The sequence below is a fragment of the Vanellus vanellus genome (genome assembly GCF_965231255.1).
Source record: "Vanellus vanellus genome assembly, chromosome: 13".
Taxonomy (NCBI): domain Eukaryota; kingdom Metazoa; phylum Chordata; class Aves; order Charadriiformes; family Charadriidae; genus Vanellus; species Vanellus vanellus.
The window spans coordinates 8,550,326-8,577,895 of record NC_138918.1 but is presented as its reverse complement, the minus strand read 5'-3'; the positions used below and the strand labels follow the sequence as shown (position 1 = coordinate 8,577,895).

The following is a 27,570-nucleotide window of genomic DNA, read 5'->3' as shown; positions in this document are numbered from 1 at the left end:
CCAAGGGTTTCCTGGCACCCTTCCCCAGCCCCTCTCTCAACTCTTGGCCTTGGTCCCCACCTCGGCCGGCAGTTTCACAAGCTGTGTTTGCAGGCGTAACCCGACTTGTCCTTCCCTTCCGCACGGGCATCACTGTATGTCTGCAAAGCAGCGGCTGCAGCACAGGATGCAGCCCACCAGCTGAAGAGCAATGAGAAGATGTAGCACGAGCTCCTGTGTGCTTCAGGGTCCCTGCTACCACATCGCCCCCCACCCCTAAGCCCAGCTGGTTTGCAAGCATCATCCTTGGAGAGGGATGCAAGAGGGGATGGATTTGTTCCCATTAGCGAACTGAGGCCGATTGCCATGGAACGACTTCCCTTTCGTGACTTTTACAGCATCAGAATTTCAAATGAATTCGGCGTTAGATGGAGCGTTTTGAACTAGTCTACACCACAGGGAATCCTGTTAAAATACAAGAGTGTCGCCCTTTCCTGGAGGCTCCTAGGAGCTGATTTAGTTTTAACAGCCAAGTTAAGCTGCACCTGCTCAAGGGGATGGTGCCTCCATCCTCACCCTGAACAGACACCAGCGATAAGCTGTGAAATTGTTGGTCCGGTGGGCAGGCAGCTCCATCACATATTCTTCTGAATGGTAGCAATTATTTTACAGCCGAGAAGGCTACACGTAAACAACACTTCGCCCTGCCTGCTCTGCCTCAAATGTGTAATTAAACCTTACCAGTAGCTTATCCTGTAATTGCAATTGAGATGGACTCCAGCCCGTGATGCTCATCGCAGAGGTGAAGGAGCATTTGCTGTAGCGGCCAGTGCAGCTGCTTCACCAGAGCAGTCCTTCTTCCTCATTAGATTATAGTTAGAAAAATAAAATGCAGCTTATTTCTGCCCCCACCCCCCAGTCCTGCGGTGTGCAGAGTGAAAGTCTTGGCCTGAGGACACCTGAACTCTTGATTTTTATTTTTGGATCGAAATCCTAAGCCCCACAGACTGCCCCAGGAATCGGGGCGATGCTCGGCCATCTGGAGCACCAGGGCACCCAGCCTCCTTGCTACGGACGTGGTGGTGTCAAAGTGGACATGTTTGTCTCTCTGTGTCTTCCTCCCAAAATTTTGCAAGTCGAGAAAGCTGCGAAAATATTGCCCAAATGCAGATACGCAAAATGCATCTTTCAGCATCGTGAGGCTCGGATGTGTCTTACTCCTCTGTGGGAGCATTTCTTGCCTGATAGCCCGTGCCTGCTAGAAGCAGCTGGTCCAGCCATCAGCCTGCACTGGTGGCCTCCTGCACGGGCTTCTGAGCAAAGGCAGCCTCTACTTTGCAGCTGCTGGGTGGATTGGGGTGATTTTCTCCTCCAAGGAGCAGGCAGTGTTGGTGCTGGGATGCTTCTCCCCTCTCCATCTTTGGGAAGACCAGGAGTCTGCTTCATTCACGTCCACTCTTAACTTCCGTCTGCTTCGACTTTGCTCAGCTGGTTAATGCCTTCCCTTCACGGTGAAGGGTCCAAGCGGCCCCGGGCAGCGCTGGAGGGAGGAGGAAGGGCACGTCTGAACCTCCCCACACCTTTAAATCTCCCCTCCGTCCTGGCATGGCTGAGGTGAAAATCTGGGAAATGAATTAAGGGTCATCGTCCTGACTTTCCCTTGGCTGTGAAAGGGCAAAATAACTCTCTAACTGTAAAAACCTTCTTTGTAACACCTGCAGCAAGTAGCTTTTGTGACAAGCTCTCAATTCAGAATCTCTGCAGTGGTGTGAACACCCCTGAGGTACAAGGCTTGAAATCTTCTTGGAAAAGGACCTCTCTTGGACATTCCTGTGCCTAGACACCTCGCAGCTGTAAGGCAATGACAAGGAGCGTAGAAGGGGTATCTGTTCATGCTTGTGCTCCTTCGCCCATAGCTGTGTGGCAGATTTGGCTCGCACGAGACCTTTGGACAACAGGATATTGAGAAGTTTCCTTTTTTTACGGAGCACCCTTAAAGCTATTAGTCCCCTCTACTGAGAAAGCTGTAGGACCACACTGGTTTACAGCTTTTCCCAGTTCACCAGTGCAAGGAGCTCCCAAATTACACAGGTACTTCATAACACTTGTTTTTCCTCAGCTAGTGCCAAGATGCAGCCATTTCTCTGCCTGCTCCTCATGAGACTCTCCACCGCTAGCCTTTCATTAGTGGTTGACCTCTGGCTAATTTTTCCATTGTTTTTCCATTCAGAGGAACAGAATTCAGATACTCTGTAGGCTGAAATAAATAGCCTTTATAACCGTAAAAGCAGGCAATTGTGTCTTGACTCTAATGTCCCTTATCCCTGGGTTTCTCTCACAGATAGCATGTTTGCAGAGACCATGACCACTGCCCGTCTCAGCACGGCCCGTCTCAGCACTTGCCTTCCACAGAGCAACCATGATTCCGCCAACTTCAATAACAACGAACTGGAGAATAACCAAGTGGTGGCCAAAATTGCAAACCTAAACCTGAGTCGGGTTCCAGGACTGGCGACAGACAACCACATCATCCCCTGTTGCCCAAACCGACGGCAGCGTGCCCAGGGGGTCCCAGCCTTCCTGGACACAGACCTGCGATTCCACCCAACCCGTGGACCTGACATCACCTTTTCTCAGGACCGGATGGTTGCGTGCACCAACTGGCAAGAAAGCAATAGGACTTTGGTGTTTTCTGACCGGCCTTTGCACATCGGTGAAAGCCTCTTTGTGGAAGTAGGACATCTGGGGTTGCCATACTATGGGGCCCTTTCATTTGGCATCACTTCTTGTGATCCGAGTACTTTACGGACAAACGAGCTCCCAGCAGATCCAGACTTTCTCTTGGACCGCAAGGAGTACTGGGTGGTTTACCGAGCGTTCCCGGTCCTCAACAGCGGCGACATTCTCAGTTTCATGGTCTTGCCGAACGGAGAGGTGCACCACGGGGTGAACGGAGTCAGCCGAGGAATGCTGATGTGCGTGGACACCTCACAGTCTCTCTGGGTGTTTTTTACAATCCACGGTGTAATCAACCAGCTCAAAATACTGGGTAAGTGCAGCCAAAATAAATGACAGTGGGGAGCACCTGGCCGGTGAAGTTTCCTGGGCCAGAACGGGAGCTGCGGGTTTGCATTCGCAGTGTCGCCTTTAGCAGGAGGTCACCGATGTGCGGAAGCGGCTCCTGATCTCACCTTGTGTTTGCAAACAAGAGCGAGCGAGACGTGGTAGCTGTCACATAGATGTGCGCAGCCTATATAAGTCCCCCAGAAAGGGATGAGACTTGAGAGGTGACAGAAGCAGCAGGTAGGGAGGCAGGGATGGCTGGCGGGGGGACAGCTGGTTTTCAGAGTTGTTATTTTTAAAAGGGATTCTCTATAAACCCACTGTTCCGGCCAACAGGTATTAGGCTCCTGCCTCGGTAAGGGCGGTGATTTTTGCGAGCGCGGCTCTGGTGTAAGCACGTGCGTTGCTGATGGGCAGTAACCGCTTCCCGAGCGCTGCCACAGCTCGGCTGTCAGGTGTCACTTTTGATCTGTTGCTGGTGACCAGTTACAGCGCTTCTCCTTTCCTCTTGTTAAGGATTCTGTCAGAAAAGCAGGTGCTGATGACTCTGCAAAGCAGGTTTTTCTCATTTAAAGCGGTTCCCTTTCCCGGCTGCCCCTGACCTGACAGTGAGACAGCGATAGCTTGAGGGCGCTACTGCTGGAGAGATCCGGACCGCGGGGAAGTGACTTTACGCCCCAAATGATGGCTGTCAGACAACCCGCTGCTCGCCTCGCTGAGGCACTGACCAGAAATTGTACAATGGCATAGCGAGGTCCGGGTCCTGGAGGTCACATCCAAAATCATGCTCCTGTATTGTTACGAAGGGGCAGCACTTAACTCATCAGCCGGACTTTACCCTAAAGCACCCTGCGCGCGTGGGCTGGGGGCCTTTCGCTGGGGTTCGGGTGTCCCCCGGCCCCGCGGCGGGCTCAGCTCTCTCCTGTGTTTGCAGGCACGGTGCAGTCCAGCCCAGTGACCGTGTCTCCCTCAGGATCCCCCGGCGGCTCGCAGTACGATAGCGACTCCGACATGGCCTTCAGCGTCAACAGGTCGTCGTCTGCTTCAGAGTCATCGCTCGGTAAGGAGAGCCTATTCCTCGGCCCCCGGCTGTGCCGGCGACGCCGAGACAGGAATCCGGGCTGACAGACGATGCTGGGGCTACGCATGACAGCAGGGCAAGGTTACGGGGGAGATGTTACATCTCCTGCGAGCCCGACAGAAATAATGGGGAGAGACTAGATGATCTCCAGAGGTCCCTTCCAACCCTATGATTCTATGAAAACACAGAGCGGTGGGAAGATTTTCACGGCCTGAAGAAGGGCTGCGTGTGCTTCCCACTTTGGCAGTCCGTCTAACGGAAGCTGCAGCAGCAGCGTTGGTGGGTGCCGTGTCACGTCTGGGGGTCTTACACCACCCGGACCGCTGCTTTCGGCACTGCCAAGGCTCTGCTGCTGCAGGGATGCCCGTGTAAACGCTCACCCTGCCTGCCCTGCCCGCTACCGTTCCCCACACGTGCTGCCACTGCGCAGCGCCGCGGCCGCCCGGCGCGGCCGCCGAGACGCAAGAGCACCCTGCGCGGAGCACGGCTCCTTGGGGGGGAGCGGGGCTCTGCACACCCACGTCATGAGACAGGTGCGCAAAATCACAGCCCTCCTCGGGGAAGCCCAGGCGAGCCGTGCTTGCCCCATCCGTAGAAAAATGGATGGCAGGCTCTGCCCGGAGCTGTACCTGTGCTACCGGTTAGAATACGCTTGGTCAAACGAACCAGGCAATGACGAAGGAAGGAAGAGCCTTAAAAAGTGACTTGAGCATGTGTGTGCGTTGTACGGTGTCAGGTTTGTACCGTCCTGGTGACCAAATGGTCTCATTCCTTCCTCCTCTCTTGCAGTGACTGCTCCCAGCTCCCCCCTCAGCCCTCCCGTCTCTCCCGTCTTCCCCCCTCCGGAGCCATCGAGCAGCAAGAACGGGGAATGCACCGTCTGCTTTGACAGCGAGGTGGACACGGTGATCTACACCTGCGGACACATGTGCCTCTGCAACACCTGCGGTCTTAAGCTGAAGAAGCAGCTCAACGCCTGCTGCCCAATCTGCCGACGGGTCATCAAAGATGTTATTAAAATATACCGCCCTTAGCGCCCGGCTCGGGCTGTAGGAAGGGGGAACGCCGCTAGCAGTAACCATGCCTTTCCGTCCCTGCTTATGGGTTATCGTGCTGGTCAGTCGTTATCAAGTGGCTCGTTATCTGTGTTTCCTTATTTGACTGGTAGGGCACAATTCAGGGATAAAATTGAGCTGAGGATCGCGTGGGGCCCAACGGCACGGCTGCCGCGCTGGCTAGGCTGTGTGCCCACGGGCAAATCCAGGGAATTGCGGTCTGGACCTGACCCAGCTGCAAATGAGAAATTTCCTAGGCAAAGGCTCTTTTTTTTTCCTCCTCCTCCTCCTCCTCCTCCAGAGGAGGCTCGCTGTGGTGTGAGTCGGGAAGGGGAGGTTGCCACTTGGTCAGTGGCGGGTGCCACTGGGGCTTCCCGACCCCGAAACTCCCAACAGCTCTGGGCTGCTGCCAGGCGCTTGCATTGGGGTGGAACAAAATTAGGACATGGCCCAGTGGGAGGGCTCAAAGTGGACAAAAACTGATCTGGAAATGTCATGTTCATCTGTGTAAGGGGAATTAGCAAAGGCCAAAATAGTAGCGCAGCCAGATTCTCACTTGTTGGGGTTTCACCCCCGTGAACAGGCTTCTGGGGCACGTGGAGAAGCTGGGCTGGACTTAAATAAAGCACCTTTTGCTTTCTGTGGCAGAGCAGGGACTTTTTGGCCAGGGAGGCTGAGACCCGGGGAGCAGCCGTGGGGTAGCAGCGAGGACCAGGAGCCCACGGCGAGTCCCGGCCAAGCCCAACGTCCGCAGCAGCGATGGGCCGTCCGGGCAGCGCCCGCATGTCTGGCTGCCGCAGCCATAACTTGCAGCCCGGGGATGAGACGGGCGTTCGGACGGGCACGCTGCAATCGCGGCTTAGGAGAAGCGCGGGGCTACCGCCGCCTGCGGCGATGGCGTGTGTCACCCGCAGGCACACGCGCCTGCGTTTTGCTCCGCTCCTCTTGGCGGGCGGCGCAGACGCCATCTCACACCGTCCTGCCCACCTCGCCTCCCCTAGCCCTCCCCCGGCAGGGCTTAGCCTTCCTCCCGCCCCGCCGCAGGGATATTTTGGAGCCTGTGGTGAGAAATTCATTTCTGACCCAGTCCCAGCAGGCTCAGCTGTTTTTCTGAGGACTCTCTGCTCACTTTACCTGCTTTTTCTCCTGCCTTTCCAGGTTTCCCAGCACAGCTCCCAGCTGCCCGGGCAGTGGGTCCCAACAGTAGATGAGAACTTTTTTTGAGATGAACAGGGATCTATCCCACTTGGTTTCATTTGGGAGGAGGAAAGAAAAAGGCTCCGGGGCTATTATTAGATGCTGGGACTTAAAAGGCAAATGGGTTTCGGCTGTGATATTAGACAGCTCCAAGCAGCAGCAACCTGGATGAGCTGGGCACCGTCCAAGCAGGCGGCAGCGGGGCCGGTGCGGGGAGCTCGGTGTCCTCCTCCCTCCTGCTCCCGCAGGAGCTGCCCTCCGTCCTCCGTCTACTCCCACGGCTCCTCTGCGGTCCTTCAGCCCCGGCCTGGCCACCTTCCAGCCGGTGCAGGTTCATAAAGAGGGGAAGGGAGAGGATGCGGATGGGAGGGTGACGGTCCTTCTGGTTTCATTCTAGCTGGGTGACCACGTGCCAGCGAGTGCGTAAGAACGGCTTTCTTCAGAAAGGTGCAATTTATCACATTTTAGTCCAAAAAAAAAAGAAAAAGAATAGCAACCCCTGTACATTTCAGGGCTTCTGGGCACAGAGGGGCAGCCGGACGTCGTCAGTGCCTCTCACCTCGCCTTGCCGTTCCCGGTAGCCGCGGCTGCGCTGCCGCCTCTCGCGGTGCCGCTGCCTGGGCGGGGGTTTGGTGGTGCCGCGCTCGGTGACCCGCCGGCACTCGGCCCCCCCGTCCCAGCCCCGCTCTGCCATCACGGAGAGAGCGCCCGGGGGAGCAGCTCCCCCTCCTCCTGCCGTGGGCCGTGGCTGCTCGGCGGCTCTTCCAGCATGACGGCTCACACAGGGCATGGAGAAAACTCCCCCCCCCACACCCCTTGAAGAGCTAATTAAGCGTATAAATGAGAGGCTGCTGTAGAGATCTCTCAGCCGTTGCCCTGCTGCACCGGCGTGAGTGCCTGCTGGCTTTAGCAGAGCCCTGTGTGGCAACCGGGCTCGTGCCGCCGAGGGTGCTCAGCCCTCAGCAGAGCCGCCGGCGCCGCCTCCCGTTGCGGACCAGGGTCCGGCCGCGGTCCGCGGGCACGATGATGGCAAAGTGCGTGAGCGGGGGATGAAAGGTTGGGGCAGGTGGGTTAGCGCTCGCCTGGTGAACGGGCTCCGTGGGCAGCCTTTGCGTGGTGAAGATCTCAAGGAAAGTTGTCTGGCTCCGCAGCGGGTGAGGCTAGCTTGCGTCGGGTCTGGGCTAGCAAAGGCCGGCGGCCATCCCTGGGGCTGCTGTCCTGGTTCCAGGGGTGCCCGGTCCCTTTCGGTGGCTGCACACAGCTGCTTTGGGCAGAGCAGAGCGCAGTTGCTTGGCCGACACCTCAGGTCCTCAATGAGTGGTACTAATTGCATCTCTGGGGTGGGTTTATTTTTTTTCGGTGTAGCTCTCACTTTATTTTTTTTCAAGCCAGCAAGGAGAAACACCGAATCCACCCCGGGCTGTGTCCGAGCTGTTCAGGACATGTTGCACAGGTTGAATTTTTGCTGTAGCAGCCGAGACTGGATTCCAGAAGGGCAGCATCCAGCGGGGCCAGCAGGGGAGCCAGCTCCTTCAGGGCAGTGACAGGAGTGACGGGGGCCAGAGTGCCGCCATGCAGCCAGCGGGACCTGAGACCAGTGGACGTGTCACCCTGCCTGTCCCAGAGCAACGGGAATTTTCCAAAATAGGCCTCTTACAAAAGATTTCCAGGAAAAGGTAGCCTCTTACAGATTTAATTGTTAGTACTCGTATTGCTATTTTTTTTAAACAGTCCGATGATATATGATTTGTACAGAAGATCTGTTTGTGCCTTATAAGGGTGTCTGTGCACTTTTTATCCTTTTTAAAGCAACTTTTAAAAAGAAAAAAAAAATAGGGGGAGAAAACAACACAGATCAATGGTAGTTTTATAGAATTTTGTGTTCACTGAGAATCCTGCTTTTTTTAGACATATATATATTGGAGTGAAAAAGTGTTTATTTCCATGGATTTCCCCCCCTCTCCTCCTAACCTATTTGTTTAAAAATTAAAAAAACAGGAAGAAAGAAAGAAAAAGAAGAGATGGGGGAACTCTGTTACTTTCCCCCCTTTCCAAGACAGTTCCTCTCTTATCGTTACCTTTATGATTCAATACTGTGACCTGTACATCATGTTTAAGCTGAATCAGATTTTGGACCTCTGTATTAGGCTTTTCAAGCAAACCATTTGGGGGACCGGGGGGGGAGGGCATCGCACGAGGGAGGGAACTGCACTTCTACATGTCAGTGCTCTATAGCGTTGTGTTCAGTGCCGTGTGTTTTACTTTTGTCCATTTACCTGTTTTACATTAATATAATTTTACTTGTTTATGAAACAAATAAAACTTTGGCTTGTAAAGAGTGCTCCCGGACGTTTAAAAGCGATTGAGCTGGAGGGTGAGCAAATCGTTTCTTTCCAAAGCGTGGCATAGAGGCAGGGCACCTCCATTCAGCCTAGGCACCTATGCTTAAAAAAAAAAGCAGGGCAGCCCGGGGACCGCGCCGGCTGGCCCAGAGAGGGGTGACGCAGCCACGGGCAGGAGGGCTTTTGTCTCTTTTTGTGGTTTTTTTTGCCTTTTTTTTTTTTTTTTTCCTTTCTTTTTTGTGTGTGTTGTTTTGTAGCCATGCCTGGCTCTCTATTTCACAAGCCGAGGCCAACAGAAGTCTGCTCTGTAAACTGTTTATATCCCAAAATGTGGCCCGCCGAAGCCAGACACCAGTCAAGCAGCCTCAGATGTGGCTTAAAGCGGAGTGGAAGAATTCATTCATAACTCTGCCCTGGCGAGAACACAGCCATAGTTAAGCGTTTGCACGAAAACCCTCGTGAGCTGCAGGTGGCGAAGGAGCCCCACAATGGCTATTTATGCCAAAATGCCTTTTTATAAACTCTGCTGCCCCACTTTATCTGGAGAGCTGATCCTTGTGAGCTGCCAGCAGACTAACGCCGCCCGTCTCAGGCCACAGAGCGACTGTGCATTAGCGTGATGACCCACTGTGGCCGCTGCCAGCCCGAGCCCCGGGGAGGACCACTGCCCGCTCCCGTCGCCTGCGCCCGCAGCCCCCCCCCCCCACCGCTCGCCTCCCCCGTGCCAGCCCGGGTGCCGTGACGCACGTACCAGCCCAAACTGAGCCTCCCGTGGCCGAAGCTCAACTCTCGTTAGCGCTCTGCCAGCTCCGCTCGCGGCACGGCCGCACTAGCGCTGGAGATCTGGGCAGCAGCCGGCACCGCTCAGCGCCAGGAGCAGCGGGGACACGGGGACACGGCGTGGCACCGCGCCGGCTGCAAGGACCCGCCTGAGGTGGGACGGGCTCCGCGTGGCCACGCTGGTGCAACACTCCAGGTTATGTCACGGACCCCGAATTTCTCCCCGGCGCACTCATCTGCTGTTGGGTGGCAAATGGCAGCGTCAGGGTGGGTGCTGTGTGCTGGGCTACTGCTGTACAAGCCCGGCACGGCGCGTGGGCAAGCAGGCGCTCGCTCCTGGCACGAGGCACGTGCTGCAGGCAGGTGAGCCAACACCGGCTGCCGGGGGCAGCGAGACGGGCCCCGATGCGCCACGCACCGCGGCAGGCACCGGGCTGTTACCTGCATATGGCCCTTGCAGCCCTGTGCGGGCTAGCGGGGTTATGGCCACCTGAAAGCCAGAGGTGAGCATGGACAAGGCTTGCGCGTCCCAGGCCAGCAGGCGGTGAGCCGGGCCAGCAGAAGATGCTCTTGCAAGTCTTTTCCCCCCTTCTCGCCTACCCTTTATCAGGCACTGTGCGTGTACAATACCACAGCCCTCCGCTAGAAGGCACTTGGGGTCTGGGCTCCACTCCCTGCTCTCGCCTGAGCCTTCTCAATTAATGTAGCCCCATGCCCCAGCCGGCCTGAAACCCACCCCCGCAGCCCCCCTCGGATGGGCACTTCCCAAAATCATCAGGCCCTACCTACTGGCTTGAGCTCAAAGCAACACAATTTCTACACTTGCACCACCCCATTTGCTACGACACTCATCTGGTCTCGGGCACAAAGGTGAAACGCAAGGAGCTGTCGGGGTCCCCGTGACCGTTGCAGCTGCCGGGCAGTGCTGTGTGGGGAGCCGGGTCAAGGCTGCGTGGATGGACGGCACATCCTGCTGATGCGGGGCTGGGCGGGTCGGCTCTGCAATGCTGCTGTGTCTACTGCGTCATAGGGACGGGAAGAAAAAGCAAAGCTTTGCTGCGCACTGCTTAACCTGGCCATGACATTTCTCTTCATGAGCACTGGGGTACACCCAGGACCTGCAACATGGGGGCCGGGCTAACACCCCACATGGGAGTGTTGATACAGCAGCAGCATCCCACAGCCACAGCTGCACAGGGGAAACACCACCACCACCACCCCCCCGTGCCAGTGCAGCGCAGAGACACTACACACGTACCCAAACCTGAACCCTGCTCCTGCGGTGTGTCCAGCGTGGGATACCCAAGAGGTGACTTGGGGCACAGCAGCGATGGAGGAGCTGGGTTCTTTGTGGCCAAGGACCCCAAGTCAAAAGTTGCAGCATCGTGACCTGCTCCAGCCCTGTTGCAAGGGATGGCGCAGCCAGAAGCCCCCACACAAACACAGCACTGCCCCATTTGTCTCCCAGCAGACAAAAACACTCAAGGACAGAGAAACACTTCACCTGGAGATGGCTCCTCTGTGACACGAGGGAGTGCAGCTCAGCGGAGATGCGCACACAGCTTCTCGCCGGTAGCACCGTTGCAGCGACAAGCGGCACGTGCCAGAGCCCAAACCAGCTCCTCGGGCAGAGCTGCCACGGCTCCGGGCAGGAGAGCAGCACACCCCCCGAGACAGCCGCCGTGCAGCACCCCAGACATAAGCCAGCCAGACACAGGTTCACAAGGGTGCTTGAAACCAGTCAAGCAGTTTCTTTTTATTTCTTAAAAAAAGAAAAAAAAAAAAAAACAGACAAAAAAAATCCCATCAAAAAAACCCCAAACCCAAACCCACTGAATAAAAAAAAAAAAATAATCAATCCCCTAATGGTGAAAGTATAGATAGGGCATTTACACAGCTACATCTATCTTCCGCTGACCCCCCACCCGCCCACAGTAATGCAGATTTATACGCGCCTACAGAATACAGCGAGACACGGACAGACAAACAGGCTTCGAGAGCCTGCGAGGAGCAGCAGGGCGCAGCGGGGGCTGCCAGCCTGCCAGGAATGTGCCGAGCCATGGGAAATCCCCCCCTCCCCCAAAACCCAGCTCTTCTACCCCAAGCCACGGTGATGCCCGCCCTTGCTGCACGCCCTGGCCTCGGGGCTGCGCTGGTGGTGGGCAAGGAGGGAGGTCGGTCGGAGGGAGGTTGGTCTTTGGCTGATGGGCGATGCGCCTTGCGGCCATGCTCAGGGTACCGAGTCTCCCGGCCGCCCTCCTCCTCCTGACGAGGTAGTCGGGGAGCTTGGCCGCATTTGACACGCGAGGTACAGAGAGGAGGCGCAGCCTGGCAGAGGGCACGGGTGGCTGCCGAACCGGGGCGGGGGGCATGTGTGGGACCAAGGGAGGGCAAAGCCCTGCCAGCCCAGTGGCTCTTGGCATCTTCCCGACCGGAGCCACCGTCCAGCCTGCGGTCCCTTCGCAGACAGAAGAGCGGTAGGAAGGGGTAATGCTGCCGGTGTCGGCACCCTACCGAGGGTGACCCCCACCTTGGGCACTCACCCTGCCTTCTTGGAAGCTCTTTGGGAACAAGGGAGCGATCCTGCCACGCGCTCAATGAACCAAATACAGTACTTGTGTCAGCAAAATGAAGCACTACCAGTTCTGAGGTTCAGTCTGAGAGGAAAGCAGAAATAGCCCTCATTTAGCACGGAGGTCACAGAAATAGCATTGTCCCCTCTGAGGAAAGCCGGGGGCAGTGAGGTCTCTGAGACAGAGAAAGGAGAGACACTGCTGAGATTAAAAGTCCATTCAGCAAAGAGAGAGCAAGGACGCAGTGCCACGGGGAAAGGGCACGCCGCCCTTCCACCCTGTGTGAAACTGCCAGAGTGGATGGGGGGCACAGGTCCGGCCCCCTCCCCAGACACGGTGGGGGCTGGATTTGGCCACTGGGCAGCTCTGGTTTAACTCCCCCTGTCCCCATTCCTTTCCAAAGCAAAAAGGATTTACCGGAGTAAGAGATGCGCACAGACAAGGCAGCATTGTTCCCCCAACCCACCCTGCAACTCTCCCGGGAGCACATCAACACCTCGCAATGTGCCACGCACGGCATTTTGCTATAGGATTGGGCTGCAGATGTACTGCTTATTGCCAGCTCAGGTGAGTCAGCCCGATCGGAGGCTGATGTGCCACCAGAGAAAACCATAGGTAGGAGGGAGAGGAATCAGCTGGAGGCTGGGGTGTACGAATTCCCACGGCTAAATATGAACCTTGGGGCTTCTGGGTATGAGGCCAGGCTGGGACGGTCAGGGCTTCTCGGTCAGGTCAAACCAGGGCTGGGACAAACTGCCCCATCACCCTCCCAGAATGACCCTGGCCTGAGGCACTATCATTTTCATCCTGTACGCAGACAGAGGTATCTTGAACTCCACGTTTGCAGGGTAGGAGAATACGGGACAGAGAAGGACGTGAGCGCTTTGGGGAGTGGACAACGCTCCTGCAATTCTGCCAGCCTCAAATTAGAGGGCAAACTATAATTGTTTTCAGCAGCCAAACAATGTGGCTGTGGAGCTGCGGCTGCAGCGCTGACACTTGCAATTAGACGAGAAAGGGCAACAGGGCTTGGTCAACAAGAAACCCACAGAAGCGCCAGGTTTAAAGCTCTTCCAGAGAGAAATGTGGCCGTGAATCTGCAAAGTAGCCAAGTACAGGAGGGAAGAAAGAAGCACTGGGGAATGACAGCTCAGCCACGCTCATCCTCCTGCTGGAATAAGCAACACTGCAGGCAAGATTAGGCTTGGCAGGCAGGAATGTCAGCATGGAAAAAACCCAGGCTCTGCTCGAGCTGAAGCCCCCCCCCAAAAAAACAGCCCGCCACGCAGGATGAAATGAAAAGTACCTGGAAGACAGGCAGATGGGGTGACAAAGAAGGCAGGGAGCCCCTGAGCACCAGACACGCCTCGCAACTGGTTGTGATGAGGAGCGGAACTCCCACATTCTGGATTGCACTTGATAATATCAGCACCTACTGAAGGACCCACCTCCCGGCTGCTGCCCGCCAGCCTGGGGAAGCTCTGTGGGTCGCGGGAACACGTGGTCCCCTATTAGTCCAACAGGCAGGGCAGTCTGAGTGGGAAGGAAGGCAAAGCATCCTCTTTCCAGGGCTTTCGGGGTCACTTTGGTCCTCTGTGCTTTGCATAGTATTCTTCAGTTACCGAAGCGAAACATCTCTTGTTGTTTGACTGCAATGCTGCACGGGAGAAGCCTGCATAGTGCCCTGGATCAGCACAGAGAGGACCTGTTATAAATGTGTGTGTGTGTGTGTGTGTGTGTGTGTATTTTTGTATATTTTGTTTTCCACTAGGAGGATGTTGAAGTTAACACTTGTCGTAGAGCGGGGAAGGACGAAGGGACAGTCCCGTGGCATGCACAGCGGGGGGAGCAAGGCACAGCCCTCATCCAGAGTGCAACACCTCTGCCTGCACATTCACGCAGAGCTACAGGGACCCCGTTCTCAGCAATCATTCCTTCTTTTTGCCACATTCCATATGGCTCTGCTACACACCTGGACTGAGCAATGTGACCTACAACACTTGACGGTGACCCTGAGCCTCAGGGAAAGGCAAATCCTTTTGTGCGGCCAGATTTCCTTTGCTGGTCCCACGCCATGCCTCACTTCTCTCCCTGGCTACTGCCGTATTTCTTTTTAATTCCCCATACAGGTAGCAAAAATGTCTAGCAAGGTCCGTCTCCCCAGCACGGAGAACCATGGTAGCCATCGTATGCCACGAAGCTCGGCCGGAGCAGCCCCCGCTGCACGGCTGGGCTGCCGGCACTGCCACGGGAGCGAAGTGCTCGGGGGGGACACGGGGAGAAAAGGGCAGGTGGGAGCACTCAGGTGGACAGGGGAGGCCGAGCTGCCACCAACGGGCACCAGCTGGGATGCGATGCGTGGGATCTCAATTATTATCTTTTTTTTTTTTTTTTTTTTTTTTTTTTTTAAAGCCAGCCTCACGGAAATCTATAAATTAATCTGCTAATTAAATACTCAGGTGAGATACCGGGGAACCTCCAGCCGTGCAAGCAGAGGAGCAGCTATGGCTTCTTCCGTAGGTAATTGGAAGGGATCCAGCCCTCCCAGCATGGCCCCCCAGTCAGGACCTTGCAAAACCACCAGCCGCTGCTGTTCTTCTCACGAACTTCAAACAAAGTCCCTTCTTTAAAGCTGTTGGTCTCCTCGTCGCCTTCAAAATCTGCCACTGCCACATAGAGAGCTTCCCTGGCGATGTCTGGACTGGAGACGGGGGCTGAGGTCCTCTCCTTGGCTTCCCCTCTCTCCACTGGCTTGGATACGACCTTTGGGCTTACGCTGCTTTTCACTTTGGCTTCTTCTTGGACAGAGGCAGAGAGGAACGGCTTGGCTTTCGGAGGAACCAGCATGGGCCTCCCCGGCACCGGGGATGACCTGATTTCGGGCGCTTCCCGTGCTGGGGCCCTGAGCTCTGCCGCGAGGCCGGGGGCAGGACCCCCCGTTTTCTTTGGGGGAGGTGGTCTGCGGGGTGGCACAACAGGGCGCTGGGGGGGGGGCTCCCTGGCTCCCGGGGTGTTTGCTGGGCCCAGGGGAGATTTGGGCAATGCCTCTTTCACGGTGTGGCTGTCCAGCTTGGGCAGGGGTTTACTCTCCGTGCTTGGCCGCTCCTGAAACCTTCCAGAAGCTTCCGAAGAGACCGTGGCATTACTGAAGGAGCTTTCACCAGCAGCGGTGTCCTGCTCGGAGGGTTTCTCTGGGCACTTTGCAGGTCTAAGCTTGCTTCGCAGGCTGCAAATGTCCAGTTTATCGTCAGCTGGATGTGGGTCAGTTCGGGGGGCTGCAGCGGGTTTTGGCCTGATCTGAGGTCTTGACTTCAAGAACGGATTCTGGGCGATGGGCTCAGGCTTGTCCTCCATGGGCTCAGCTTTTGGCTTGGTTGGCTTGACAATGGGTCGGAGGTTTGGCTTCTTCACCTCCTTGGCTGACACCTTGTGTCCGCATTCCAGTCCCATTTCGTTTTTCAGCTGGAAAAGTTTGCCCTTCTCTGGTTTCAGCTCGGGCTTCTTGCCGTCCTTTGGGGCCACCGATTGCTTTGGTGGGATCATGGGCAAAATCATGCCCGGGGGCTTGGGGGGAGGCCTCTGCCTCTCCAGTAACTCGCCTTCCGATTTAATGATGGACTCCTTCCTGGGAGGCAGACTGGGCTTCTCCTCCGTGTCGTGGTCCACGATCTCCTCGTAGCCACCAGCAAAGGCAAGGTCCCCACTCTCGGGAGCCTCCTTCCCCTTCCAGTCTTTCGCCCACTTCCCACCACAGTCCGTACCGTTAGGAGGAGCCTCTGGCAGAGGACGACACGGTCCCGTCGCTTCCTCACCAGTGCTGCCTTCGGCCGCAGCGTCACCAAGCCGGAGCTGGGCCATCTCGGTGGGTAGCGGAGCCAGGAAATTCGGCCTGGACGCGTTGCTGGTTTTCTTGTACTTATCGATGAACGTGGCGGGGGCCCAGCCTTCCTTCTCCTCGATCTGAATGTACCACCAGCCACTCAGGTTCTTCTCAATAACCTGCCAGGAGGAGAGGAAACTTCAGACACGCGTGCAGAAGCCCTTCTCTGCACAAGAGGGGATGCTGAAATGATGCCAGGGTGGCACATGGCCTCAGTGCCCCTCCATCCTGGTAACCAAAAGCCACGTAATCCCAGGACCGGTATCCTACCAGGAGGGGAACCCGCTAACGACCTCTGCCAGGGAAGGGCACCCGCATGCCATGGGACCAAGGAATGACATAGGCATATCAAGGAGCTGCGGTTGAGCTGTCACCATCCCGCCCGGGGAGACAGGTCTGCGATGCCGGGAACCGGCGGTGGCCACTGCGCGGCAGTGTTGGAGCGATCAACTGGCAGCGACACCGCACGGATCAGACACCATCCGGCCTCTGCTTGCTCCAGAAGCGGGGCTGGGACCTGGGAGGAGCTGACTGGGGCAGCCATAAAGGAAAAAATCCTCTTAGAGAGGCACAGCGTAATGTTTTGTAAAGCAAAATCACATCTGCAAGAAGAGTTCTGCCAGCAAAAACAGGTGTGCTGGGAAAGCAATTCTGGAAGGGCTTTTCACTTTATACCTGGCCTAAATAAGATAAAAACACCATTTGTGATGTGGTTTTAATTTCTAGTAGCTCAGACAACACAGTACCCGCACACTTGGGGGACGGTAGGCCATCAAAAGCACCAGGGACTCCAAAGTCTCACGAGCTCATATAGGTTTCTCTCCCACTCTAGGAGAGCCCTGGGATGTTAACAGTCCACAGAGGCAATCATGCAGCACCATGCCCAGTTTCCCCCCAGAACACCATGGTAAGCAGATCTTCCCTGCCGGGAAAGGGAGCTCCTGCCTAAAACAGGTCCCAGGGCAATGGGAGTAAGGAGCGCTGCACTGACGTGAAGATGTGAGAAGGGAAGATGACAGTCTCACCTCTACTTTCATTCCTGCCTGGAAGCTGATGCCATCAGGGATGGTGGTCTGGAAGTCAGCGATGGTGTAATATTCCTCTTCCACTTGAGGAGGGACAGGAGGTTTAGGTAGGTTCAAACCACGTGGCTACGACAAGAAAAAAAGAAAAGCCATCAGCGTGTTTCTACAGAAGGTGTGACACAACATCTGCACAGCCCACCAGCCTGCAGAAACAGAAGCCAGCACAGCCAGGCCAGGGAGATCAGCTCTGCCCATGCAGCATCCTCACCAACACAAACCAGCAAACCATTTCCAGGCTGAGCAGAAAACTGCTCAACGCCAGAGCTCTTGCTGACAGCAGAGTCGCCCTCCCCAGAGGGAGGGAGCCAGTCTGCAGCCTCCCACCAGCAACCCAGCCTTGCGGGACAGACTGGCCAAAAGTTCATTTAAAGACCACATGCAAAGATAAGAGTCTTAAGACAGCAGGGAAGCGGCATGTGTACTCCAGCCTTGACCAAGAGAAGAGCCCATGGTACAGGGGGAAGATCCCAGGCAAAGAATAACCAGTGACCAGAGCTCCTTTCAGTGCTCCTCTCTGACTCCCTTTGCCATCGCTGCTCTCCTACATCAGTGGCACTTACTATGGTGAGATCTCGGCGAGGAGGGGGTCTCTGCCTCATCTTTGGTGACTCTGTAGAGGAAGAATTTCAGATGCTGTTGAGTTTCTGGCTTTTGGTCATATGTGTGTTCACAAAAGACAAGTGAAAGAGAAAACAGAAAGGCAAGGGCCGAGCCTGTCCCATGGGCGAGGAAGCTGAAGGAGGAATCCGTCTGCCCAGTACCCTTGAGTGGCATGGGTCACCCGGGTTTTGAGGGCATCCCACTGGAAGAGGCGGTGGCAAATGCAGCTGAGGTGACCACGTGAAACTGCGTTATCATTGCAGGCCTGACCCAGAAGACGTGACCTGCAGAAAGGTTAAAAAGCGCCACCTTCTGAGGAGAGCATCTCCAGTCTGGGAGGGGGGGGCTTTTATCCCCATCACATTTGCTGATCCTCAGCAGGTCCCTGGGCAGCACTGTGCTCGTGCCCCATCTGCCTGTACAACGTCACCTCCAGATGTTGCTGCAGAGTTCCCAGCGCCTGCAAGCCTTCTGCCTCCCTCACACCCCACTGCGTTGCCCAAAAGCCTGCAGGAAAGGCTGAGCTGACACCCCAGTCACCACTGGCCTCCTCCCGACCGGCCACTTACTGCGTCGGATGTCAGCATTGGGCAGAGGACGGCTGTCGAGTCTCCCGTCCCTTTGGCCAGCGAGCCCATCCTTCTCTCGGCTGGCCACGACCTGCTGCCGGGAGATGCCATCCAGATCCAAGGCACAGGAATGAGCAGAGGAGCCTGACCCCAGCTTCTGCGAGAACATCTCTCCATTCCCCTTTTTGAGGTAGGAGGCGGGCGCCCAGCCTTCTTGGCCCTGGTACCTGCGGTGGCAACAACAGCAGCGTCACTGCGCAGAGCCCCCGCGCTGCACTGGGGCTGCAGAGCCCTTCCCGGAGGAGTGACCCACCACGCTTGAGTGGCGTTGAGCCATCAGACGTCCCCGGAGCCACAGCCCAGGACATGCGTTGACCGAAGGTACTGCACGATCTGGGCAAAACGAGCCTGCACGGTGTCATGCTTTGTGGCACGTGGGCACCTGGAGAACTCCAGCCATGACTAACACTCCCGTGCAAGCCGGCCGCAGCCAGCGGGCCGAGAGCTGGGAACGGCGCAAAGCCCGACTTCCTTTTCACCTCGGCAATGGCACTGGTTCAGGAATGAAGCGCACTGGCAGGGGAAGCAAAGGGGAAAACCAGAGCGCTGCTGCTAGGATTGATGTACCTGGTCTTTGGAGAACACACAAGCCCTCCGCCTGAGCGCCGGCAGCCTGGATCCCTTCCCTGCTCTAAAACTGCACTGCTTAGGAGAGAAACCAGCCCCGTGATGTGATTGAGAAACCACATCCGCGGAGTCTCCCTGCCATACTGGAGGGTCCCACGCCAGCGGCCGAGATGCTCCCCGCTGGCTGGGCTGCAGCCACTACGCTCAGATGGCACCAGCTACTGAGCTTGTAACTGCCTTCAGAGCTCTCGTGGCAGCTCTCCTCTGCTTAAAAGTCAATGGACATTTTTCTGGGGCTTTGCTGCTGCCAAGACCACAGGTTCAATGTAAGGTTAAGAAAATCGCGGCATGTGCTCCCACCCTGCTCATGTCCGGCCATTTGCTAGACCACAGACAAGAGAAAATGAGCTTCCAGGAGAAAACAAGTATCAGCTTGGGACGATCTGGAGTCTTTGGCTTCAGCACACCCTCCACAGAGCAGACCTGGCCCGAACAACGGCCCTTCTCCCCAGGAGCCTCCTAACACAGCCAGAGGATCCAGCCTGCCTCCAGGACACTCACTGGTTTTCCTATCAGCAGCACATGACGTAACGCTGATGCTCTCACACCGGTTCCCTTCGCGCTGCTGGGGCATGTGATGCCGCGACACAGCCCACCCCCCCGCACAGGAAATCGGGGGATTTTAAAGATGTTTAACCACAGCTATGCTTGACGGAAGCCCTGAACATCAGCTAGCCATAGTTTGTAGGGAGGGAGAGAAATGAGTTCTGGTACTCTGCCCTTCCCGCTACCCTAGACTCGCCTGTGGACTGTACGTCCCACGCTCATCGGGTCTCTGCTTTGCACAGCCCCAGCTGCAGTGCCAGGGAAGGGGAAGAGGAAGGTCATTACCTTATTTTCCACCAGCCCTCCAGGTTCTTCTGGATCACCTCCACCACAGCCCCTTTGTCCAGGTTCATTTCATCCTGGTCTCTTGCGGTATATGGGTAAATAACGGTGTACTTCTCCTCTGTTGGAAAGAAAGTGCAGTTTCACGGAGATACTGTTTCACGGAAACCTGGACTCAGCTGAACAATGGCTAAGTGCTCTATATAATGATAATTCCTGTTGTAATACAGGTGCAAACACACAGAGATACACAACCATTCATAAAAGAAACGCCAGTGAAATGTATTTCAAAACAAACCCAGCTGCATTTTGAAACGTAAGCTTTGGTGACCTACTCTGGCCCAAGGAGAACTTGCCTAAACCATTTTCTCCTCTCCCTTTGGACTAAAGGCTATCTTTTATACAACAGCTCTCCTTTCACCTGCTCTTCACAGAAGCCCTTCATTGCATCCATTTCAGTTTAAATTTCTTTCTCAGAGCCTTTAAAGAAGAACTGTCCTCTACAGAGGGAAAGAAATCCCATAGACATCAGGGAGTAACCCCTGTCCCACAAACGTGCTCTCATGCACAGCTCTCAAACCCCTTTACAGCAGCAGGTCTACAAGAACTTCCCTGTTCAAAAGTTGGGTCCCCCAAGACATTGGTCAAAGCCACGTGGTGAGTCTGGAGAAGAGTCCGATGTCCTATCCACTAGACCAAACAAAGGTAAGCAGGGACATGGATGCTCTTCCCTTCAAGAGGAAGGGGTAACATCCTAACAAGCCATGCAGACGACATGTCAGACAAACAGGTCCATCCATCCACCCCTCTCCATCACCTTGTCCTGTCCTCTCTGGAGGAAACCCAGGAAAGCAATTGCCTGTGCTTAAGCAGTGCCACAATAGGGTGAAGGCCATTTTGGGAAAAGTCTGCCTCCACAACCCACACTTCTGGACATTCACATATCCCACCATGCAGGTTTCCTGGCTTTGTCTTCTTGGAGGATCACAGCCCTCGAAGGGCCTGATTTCCCACCCCCTCTTCATGCAAATCAGTCAAAGCAGAAAATGTCCTGTCACATCTGGCAAAACCAAGCTGGCTCTTCTCCTCCTGACCCCATCTGAGCCACCAACCCCAGGGCCACGGCTCAGAGGTGTTACTCTTACAGGAAATAGGCAGTAGTTGCAAGAAGTCTGCATACACGTGGTGGGGGAAAGCAGAAACTCCAGCCTCTGTACACAAAACAAGCCTCAAAAAGTTAGAAGGAACAGCTGATCGAGGAAAGAGGTGGACGTGAATGGCCCTCATGGAAGTCTGAGGAGCATGTACGGCACACACTGAGGACTGACACAAGCAGGGTCCATCACATGCAGAGCGAACAAACATGCAGACAAGGCTCCAAGCACAAAACATGGGCAGCCAAACAAGTCTCTATGAAGTCCACCTTGACCCCATCCACTGGTGTACAAGTCCCCAAGAGTCCGACGGCGGCCAACGTGCCTGGGCAGAGACCAGTATCTCCGTGGGACTGGGAAGAGCATGTTGGGGAAGCAGGAGAAGGACAAGAGAGGATGTAAGGAGGTGGTACTTCAGGTCCAAGAGAAGACAGGGCTGACACCAGAGAGTGGCACAGAGACAGTACTCGCCTGGAGCCCTCTGGGGGCCCTCCCCAGTCTGAGCCTCCCCTCCCACCTCCATCTTCCCAGACGAGGGGCTGAGCCAGCTACAGCACTGCTTTGAGCATACAGTAGTCAATGGGAAGGACACATTCTCCAGGGGCATTTCAGATTTGCCCTAAGCAAAGGTTGCAACCTTGCTGGTCTCATCATGTGAGCTCATGCATGCTCTTTGCTCTGCATGGGTTTAGAAGACAAGGGAATCTTCCTAGGACCTGAGCTTTGCTCCTCCTCCAGCGCACGTGAAACAGCTCTCTGGGGCCTAAAGGAGGCATTGGGATGGCAGAACTGGGTGTTCCCTGGAGGTGGCACCTTCAACCCCTCTGTGAGGGAGCAGAAAGGCCAGCAGTTACACCGCCAGTATCCAGCTGCTCCACTCCTGCTACAGCACTGGAGCAGAGCACTGGGCAGGGAGGACCTGCTCTGGCAGGGGGGGTGGACTAGATGATCTCCAGAGGTTCCTTCCAACCCTGACCATTCTGTGATTCTGTGACCATTATGGGCAGACACGACTGAACAGCACGTGTAGGACTGTCCTTCCCCGGGCTCGTGCCCTGCCGAAGTCAGGGAGGGCCAAGCAGTCCGGAGAGCAGCTCAGTGCAGTTCAACACGAAGAAGCTGGGGCAGATGTCTTCAGCAGTTTCTTACCTTCATCAGGCTGCATTGAGAACTCATCCTGGACACCATCCTGGGCCTCCAGGCAGGTCGCCGGCACCCAGCCTTGCTCCTCTGATGTGCTGACAAACCACCAGCCTGAGAATAAAACAGCAGGCGGCTCAGCCAAGGGCTCCCACCAGCCAAAAACTCCCTCCCCCCCTCCCTCCGAACCACGAGCCTGGGGGCTTTGCCTCCTCCTTGCTGCCTACAGGGGAGGCTGGGGTGACCCCAAGGCGAGAGAGCCAAGTGCCATCTGAAAGGGAGCACAGACGGCAGCGCGGGAGAATCGCAGCTGGATGCTGTCTAATGCTATTCCCTCCCCACAAAAGACGGGAGAGACTCTGAGAACTAAATGGCTCCAGCCACCGCGTTTGCTTTTCATTTTTTTCCCTTCATGGTTAATTTTCTCTCAGTCTGGGTCAGCAAGCCCAGGCCAATTAGCGGAGATGAATACACCGTCTGCAAATCGATAGCTGACTCCTGCTGCGCTCTCACCTTCTTTACATTTGTGGAAACAGTAAATTTTAAAAGCTTAGAGCAAACGCAGGATTAAAACATGAGCTCTCCCAGTGGAAACCTAGCCAGCTCCATAGCGGCCAGCCACCCTGGGTGTCCAATCAAAATAAACGTGTGCTCCTCAGTTATTAAAAGCACAAGCTGTTTGTGTCTTTAGGGGGAAAAAAAAAATAAAGACTGAGCATTATGCTCAGAATGTCACCAGTGAGTCATTTAGAAAGACAACCAGATTGCCGGGGAGAGAATCAGCAGCTACCTGCGTGGAAGGGAAAATGAGGGCTGAATTTGATAAATAAATTATTTGCCATATCTTTTGAATTGGCTGTGCTAATAAGTTTCACTTGCTCCAGGGTTGCTTTTATTTTCCCCATTCTCAAACATAGCTGCCGGTGCAACTAAACCTCCGGGGACCGGATTTCCAGAATTTTAAAATCTATGATGTTCACAATTTATTTTTAAACCCCCGTAAGCAACTTCTATGAACTTCAGGGAATAAGTTCCCCTTTTCAACAAACTCCAGAAGTTGGGCCCCCGACGTGACTCGATCCCTTTGCAGAGGCTAAGAGCAAGCTTAAGTTTTGAAGCAAGCGAATGGCTCGGCTGCCTGCCCCTGCTCCACCGCCGGCTGCTTCATCGTGTTCGGAGGCAGGAATTGCGAATGCACAATGGGGGCTTTCATGGGCACCATGAGAGTGTCCTCCCGCTGTTGCTAAAACAGGTCTGCCAGCTCCGGGAATGGCGTTTGTCCTCAGGACCCATTGGCCAAGTTTTTCGGCAGGAAGAAGCATAAAGCAGAGACTGTAAAAGATGGACGGCGCCTGGCGCTCGGCACACGGGTAATCAGACCCTTCCTCTGGAGACAGTCCCGAAGTCTCGTCCACGCTCACACAGACAGCCTGCAGACTGAAGCTGCTTCCTCCACATCCCACCTCAACTGACTGTCCCAGCACATCCCTGTGAGGTGCCTGGAAGCTGTTTTGCTTAAGGTCCTATTAGGAAAACACTGACGATACAGGATCGCTATTCCTGCCCCTGCTTTGCGACACAGTAGACCCAGAGCCCTCTGCCAAGCCAAACTCTCTGTACCTGATTCGTTCTTCTCAATGATATCCACCAACTGGCCCACGCACAAGCTGATCTCGGAGCTCTCCTGCTTCTGGTAGTCTGCCACCACGACATACTGCTCCAGCACCAAGGGGTCGACCGACGCAGAGTCAGCTCCTGCACAGGGGGAACAAGAACCGACCCGTGTGCCAGGGTCAGCACCAGCTCCCACGAGCACGGGCCACCGCTCCCGAGCACCTGCTGGCCTGCGAGCAGCTCCAGGACACCCTGGGGACCCCAGCGTGAGAGACGTGAGCCAGAAACTTGGGCAGAGTGAGGAGGAGAGAGACCAAACCAGCAGCCAGGTGAGATGGGTACAGCCAGGTGAGACCTTTCACTCGCTACCCACCTTCCTGCTCACACACTGAGCCGTCCAAGCAGCCCCACCACCGCCACAGATGTGCACAGCAGCCTGGTCCCTGCTGTTGGTGACCGAGGGGGGCTCGGGGCAGTCCCCTCTGCACTGGCATCAGGTGCCCCCAGGCAGGGACTAGCTCAGACCCCAACTCAACACACACAACCTGCAGCGAGTTTTGCTGGTCCTGGCTAAAGAGCCTGGGTGCCCAGGTGGAGAGGTGTTTGTAGGACAGAGCAGCATCTCCCTGGCCTCATCGCCCATCATTTCAGCCGCCTTCTCCCGACTCGCCAGCACTGCCTGCTCGCTCAGCTATTCTCTCCACCAACTCTGCTCAGCTCCTCCTGCCGGAGATGCCAATTCGGTATATCAGAAAAAAACAAACAAACAAACAAACAATCGCCCCACGGAGGAGCGAAGGGGCTGGATGCACCGCGATGGCAGCTCTCCTGTGGGCAGAAGGGGGCCCGGGCCCGGCGGAGCGAGGGGGCGGCGGGCAGAGCCGGGCGCCGCGGCGGTGGCTGCGCAGGGCGCGGGCGGGCTGCAGGTGGCACTGCGGGCTCAGGACAGGGGACACCCGGCAGCACCGGCCGGGGGAACCGGCAGAGAGGCACAGCAGGGCAAAGGCTGGTTTGTATTTTGCAAGCACATTTCGGTTTCGGAGAGGGCTCTGGGTATCGGTGCACCCCCTTCGCTTGGCGCTGCTCGCTACGGCAGCGCCGCAGCCAGAGGTTTTGACTCACATCTGTCTCTGTCCCACGTTTGTCCCGATTCACCAAGCAAAGCTACCCTCTTCCCACTTGTGCACAGGGGCTTGCTGTGTGCGGGGAGACCACGGCGTGACCCAGAACGTTGCAGGGCCACAGGAGCAGACACCGCGGGTGCTCGGTGCCGAGTCCATCCCGTTCAGCCGGGCGCTCGCTCGGGCTCAGCCTCCCGCTCAACCAGCCGCAAGGCGTTCCGTGACCCGCAGCACCAGCAGCACTTGCCCCATCTGCCTCCAAAAGGTGTCAGAAACTCTCGCTCACGATTCCGTTCCACCCCGAGCTCTGGCTCTGGCCTCCACCTCAACATTTTGCCTTGTGGCTTCACAACCTGTCAGATGAGGACACTATTATTATTACCCCGTTCTCCCCAGGTGCGGTAAGAATTAATTAATATTTGCCAAGTGCTTTGGAAATAGGTAGTTTTAATTATTATACCAGGAGTGGTACAAAAGGATCACACACCTGATCATGGGTGCTAAGTCGAATTTACACGGGCTGTTCATGTACTCTGAGCAGGGAGCCTCAAGTTTGGGGTTAGGGAAGAAATCACATCTGGCCCAGCCCTCTAGCTGTTATGGCACCACAGATACACAGGACAATTACCTCCCAGTCTCTGAGGGGTGTGAGAAAGAAATGACACAGAGATTGATGGTCCCTTGGCGTATCGTGGCAAAATGCAGCAAAGACAAATTCAGGGTACGTATCAGAGTAAGTTTCTATGGGCAAGTGCACCTACACTGCAAGAGGACTCAACGGCTTCCCCCCATCCCATGAGAGGTCTAAGCCTACAAAAGATCTTTCTTAAGGAGGAACCTATTGCAGGGCATAGGTTCCCCCATAGGAAACCTAGCGTGGCATAATTATCCCACAAACGGATGAGCAGAGATGGACAAGATCAGCAGGTCTCCAGCAATCCTAGGACGCTCTGCTCCCCCACAGAGTTCTCCTGTGCCCGAGGTCACAACCTCTCAAACCGGTTCTTTGAAAGAAAGACCACAACAAAGATCTAAATGAGAATGTATCTTCAGGACAGTCTTATTTGAAGGAAGAAGAGGCAAATTGTCTGTGTTATTCTGCTATAAACAGCACTCTGCAGAGCTCCAGGTGAGCTGGCCAAATGCAGAGGATCTGTTACCGCTAATGAAAGCTTCTTCCATGCCAAAAACCAGAGGTGGGGCACCAGACACAACTAAAAATAGCCCTCTAAAGTGAATGGTGGATGCTAGGACTATCTGTTCTACTAGCTCAATTAAATGTTTGTGCTTAAAGTGATCAGAGGATCTACCCAGCCCCTGAGAGAAGAATAACAGCTATAGGAAGAGAGAAGTACTCTCCTTTCTGCCTCCCTCGCTATAATTACACCCATTGCTCTGAGGCTATTTGTAGTTTCAGCAGGCAATTCTGGATCCTCCAATCTACCTATTAAACCAGCAACAGAAGTGGTAAACTGAGCTTGGAGGAAGAAGTGGGAGTTAATTTCAGGACCGTCTTCACCTGACATAATCGTCCTCAACCACAAAAATACACACTCAAGCTAACAACAAAACATCCTACTTATGGGCAGACTTAGTCTCTTAAAAATAGCAATGGCGTAAACCTTACCAAGATGAGAGACAGGAGTAAAGCTCTGTGGCTGGGGAGGGGAGGAAGCACCAGGATAGTCCAGAGCCCACAAGAGAGTGAGTTTTGCAGACAGCTGTAGGCAGGAGCACAGACTGCGTACCCTGAACACTCCTCGTTTGTGAGCCTGACACAAATGTGGCTTAGAGAAGGGATGAGCATTGAGTCAAGAGACCACTGAGGTCCTTGGACTGGACCCGCAGAACTGATGCTCACCATGGATGCGGGAGAGCTGCCGGGGAGACGCGCTCAGCTCTGCAGGCAGGAACCGTGTCCAGGCAGCGCACATCCCAGCTACCAACCCCAGCACTGCTCAGCGCCGTGACCTCGCTCTCAAAACACGTCACATACGAGTTAGCCTGCAAATCTTCGCAGGTTTTGTATGACCAGGAACTTGGCCGCTCACCCAAAGTGTTGAGATGTATAAATCCAGGTAGGAAATCTCACAGATACAGGGCTCCTTGTGACATTTCCAGCCTTTCACAATTTTGGGCTTTGTAGTATCAGTGCCAAAAGTTAGGACTTTCTTATGGGGCTTGGGCACTGGTGCCTCCAGCGGGAAACAAAGAGCTCAGCACTGAAATAAAAGAGGGGGCCCAGGTATTTGTTTTTGAAGCCCGCCCTTGCTGTACACTCTAGCCCCTGCCCAATACACCTTCCAAAGATGTCATGCTTTATCCACCTTCGGATAAAGTCTCTGTCTCCTCATCCTCTGGCCTGCACTAATCTGTCCTATGCTCTCAGGACAGCCTCTCCTCTCCCAGACCTGATGAGTTTGTGAAGATCAGCACTGCCAAAGTGAGTTTCTTTCTGCTCTCCTGTGAAATGGGCACTGGATGTTGCACTGTACTCTTTGCAAGCCCTCTCGTCTCTCCAGGGTTTTTTCCAGAACTGGAAAATAATCACATGGAAATACCCTTCACCAGTGGAGTTTTAGAAAGGTGCCCCTATGGCTGCTGTAGGATACGAGAGCTGTGTTTTCGTTGTCCCTCACTCAACTGAACGCTGTGGTTTGGGGTCTTGACGCCATTGCAAGCACATTACACAGCACAGCCAAAGGGATGTGACCACAGAAGAAAGCATCTAAAATAAAACCGGCAGGGGGATATTGGAGCTCTCTGCCAGCCTCCTTGGGCAGCTCCACCCAAATATAAACTCTGGAGGCAGTTTCAGGTTC

At 55.2% G+C, this 27,570-nt stretch overlaps 2 protein-coding genes across 4 annotated transcripts in view; one reads left to right on the top strand and one right to left on the bottom strand.

Moving 5' to 3' along the window:
- Positions 1-5,157, top strand: part of NEURL1B (neuralized E3 ubiquitin protein ligase 1B) — a gene marked incomplete at both ends in the record, with an annotated part of 97,254 nt that extends 92,097 nt beyond the window's left edge. For all 3 annotated transcript variants that reach the window (XM_082490058.1, XM_082490060.1, XM_082490059.1), the window contains 3 exons: positions 2,321-3,028; positions 3,977-4,102; positions 4,913-5,157. In XM_082490058.1, the coding sequence (XP_082346184.1) occupies positions 2,321-3,028; positions 3,977-4,102; positions 4,913-5,157 (1,079 nt within the window). The remainder of the gene's footprint in view (positions 1-2,320; positions 3,029-3,976; positions 4,103-4,912) is intronic.
- Positions 5,158-13,603: 8,446 nt separating this feature from the next.
- The window catches only part of SH3PXD2B (SH3 and PX domains 2B), a 77,325-nt gene continuing 63,358 nt past the window's right edge, over positions 13,604-27,570 (bottom strand). The window contains exons 7-13 of the mRNA XM_082489826.1: positions 23,634-23,768; positions 22,023-22,127; positions 19,723-19,840; positions 18,205-18,431; positions 17,596-17,645; positions 16,976-17,101; positions 13,604-16,069 (exon numbers count right to left, since the gene is read on the bottom strand). Of these exons, the coding sequence (XP_082345952.1) occupies positions 14,573-16,069; positions 16,976-17,101; positions 17,596-17,645; positions 18,205-18,431; positions 19,723-19,840; positions 22,023-22,127; positions 23,634-23,768 (2,258 nt within the window). The 3' untranslated portion in view covers positions 13,604-14,572. The remainder of the gene's footprint in view (positions 16,070-16,975; positions 17,102-17,595; positions 17,646-18,204; positions 18,432-19,722; positions 19,841-22,022; positions 22,128-23,633; positions 23,769-27,570) is intronic.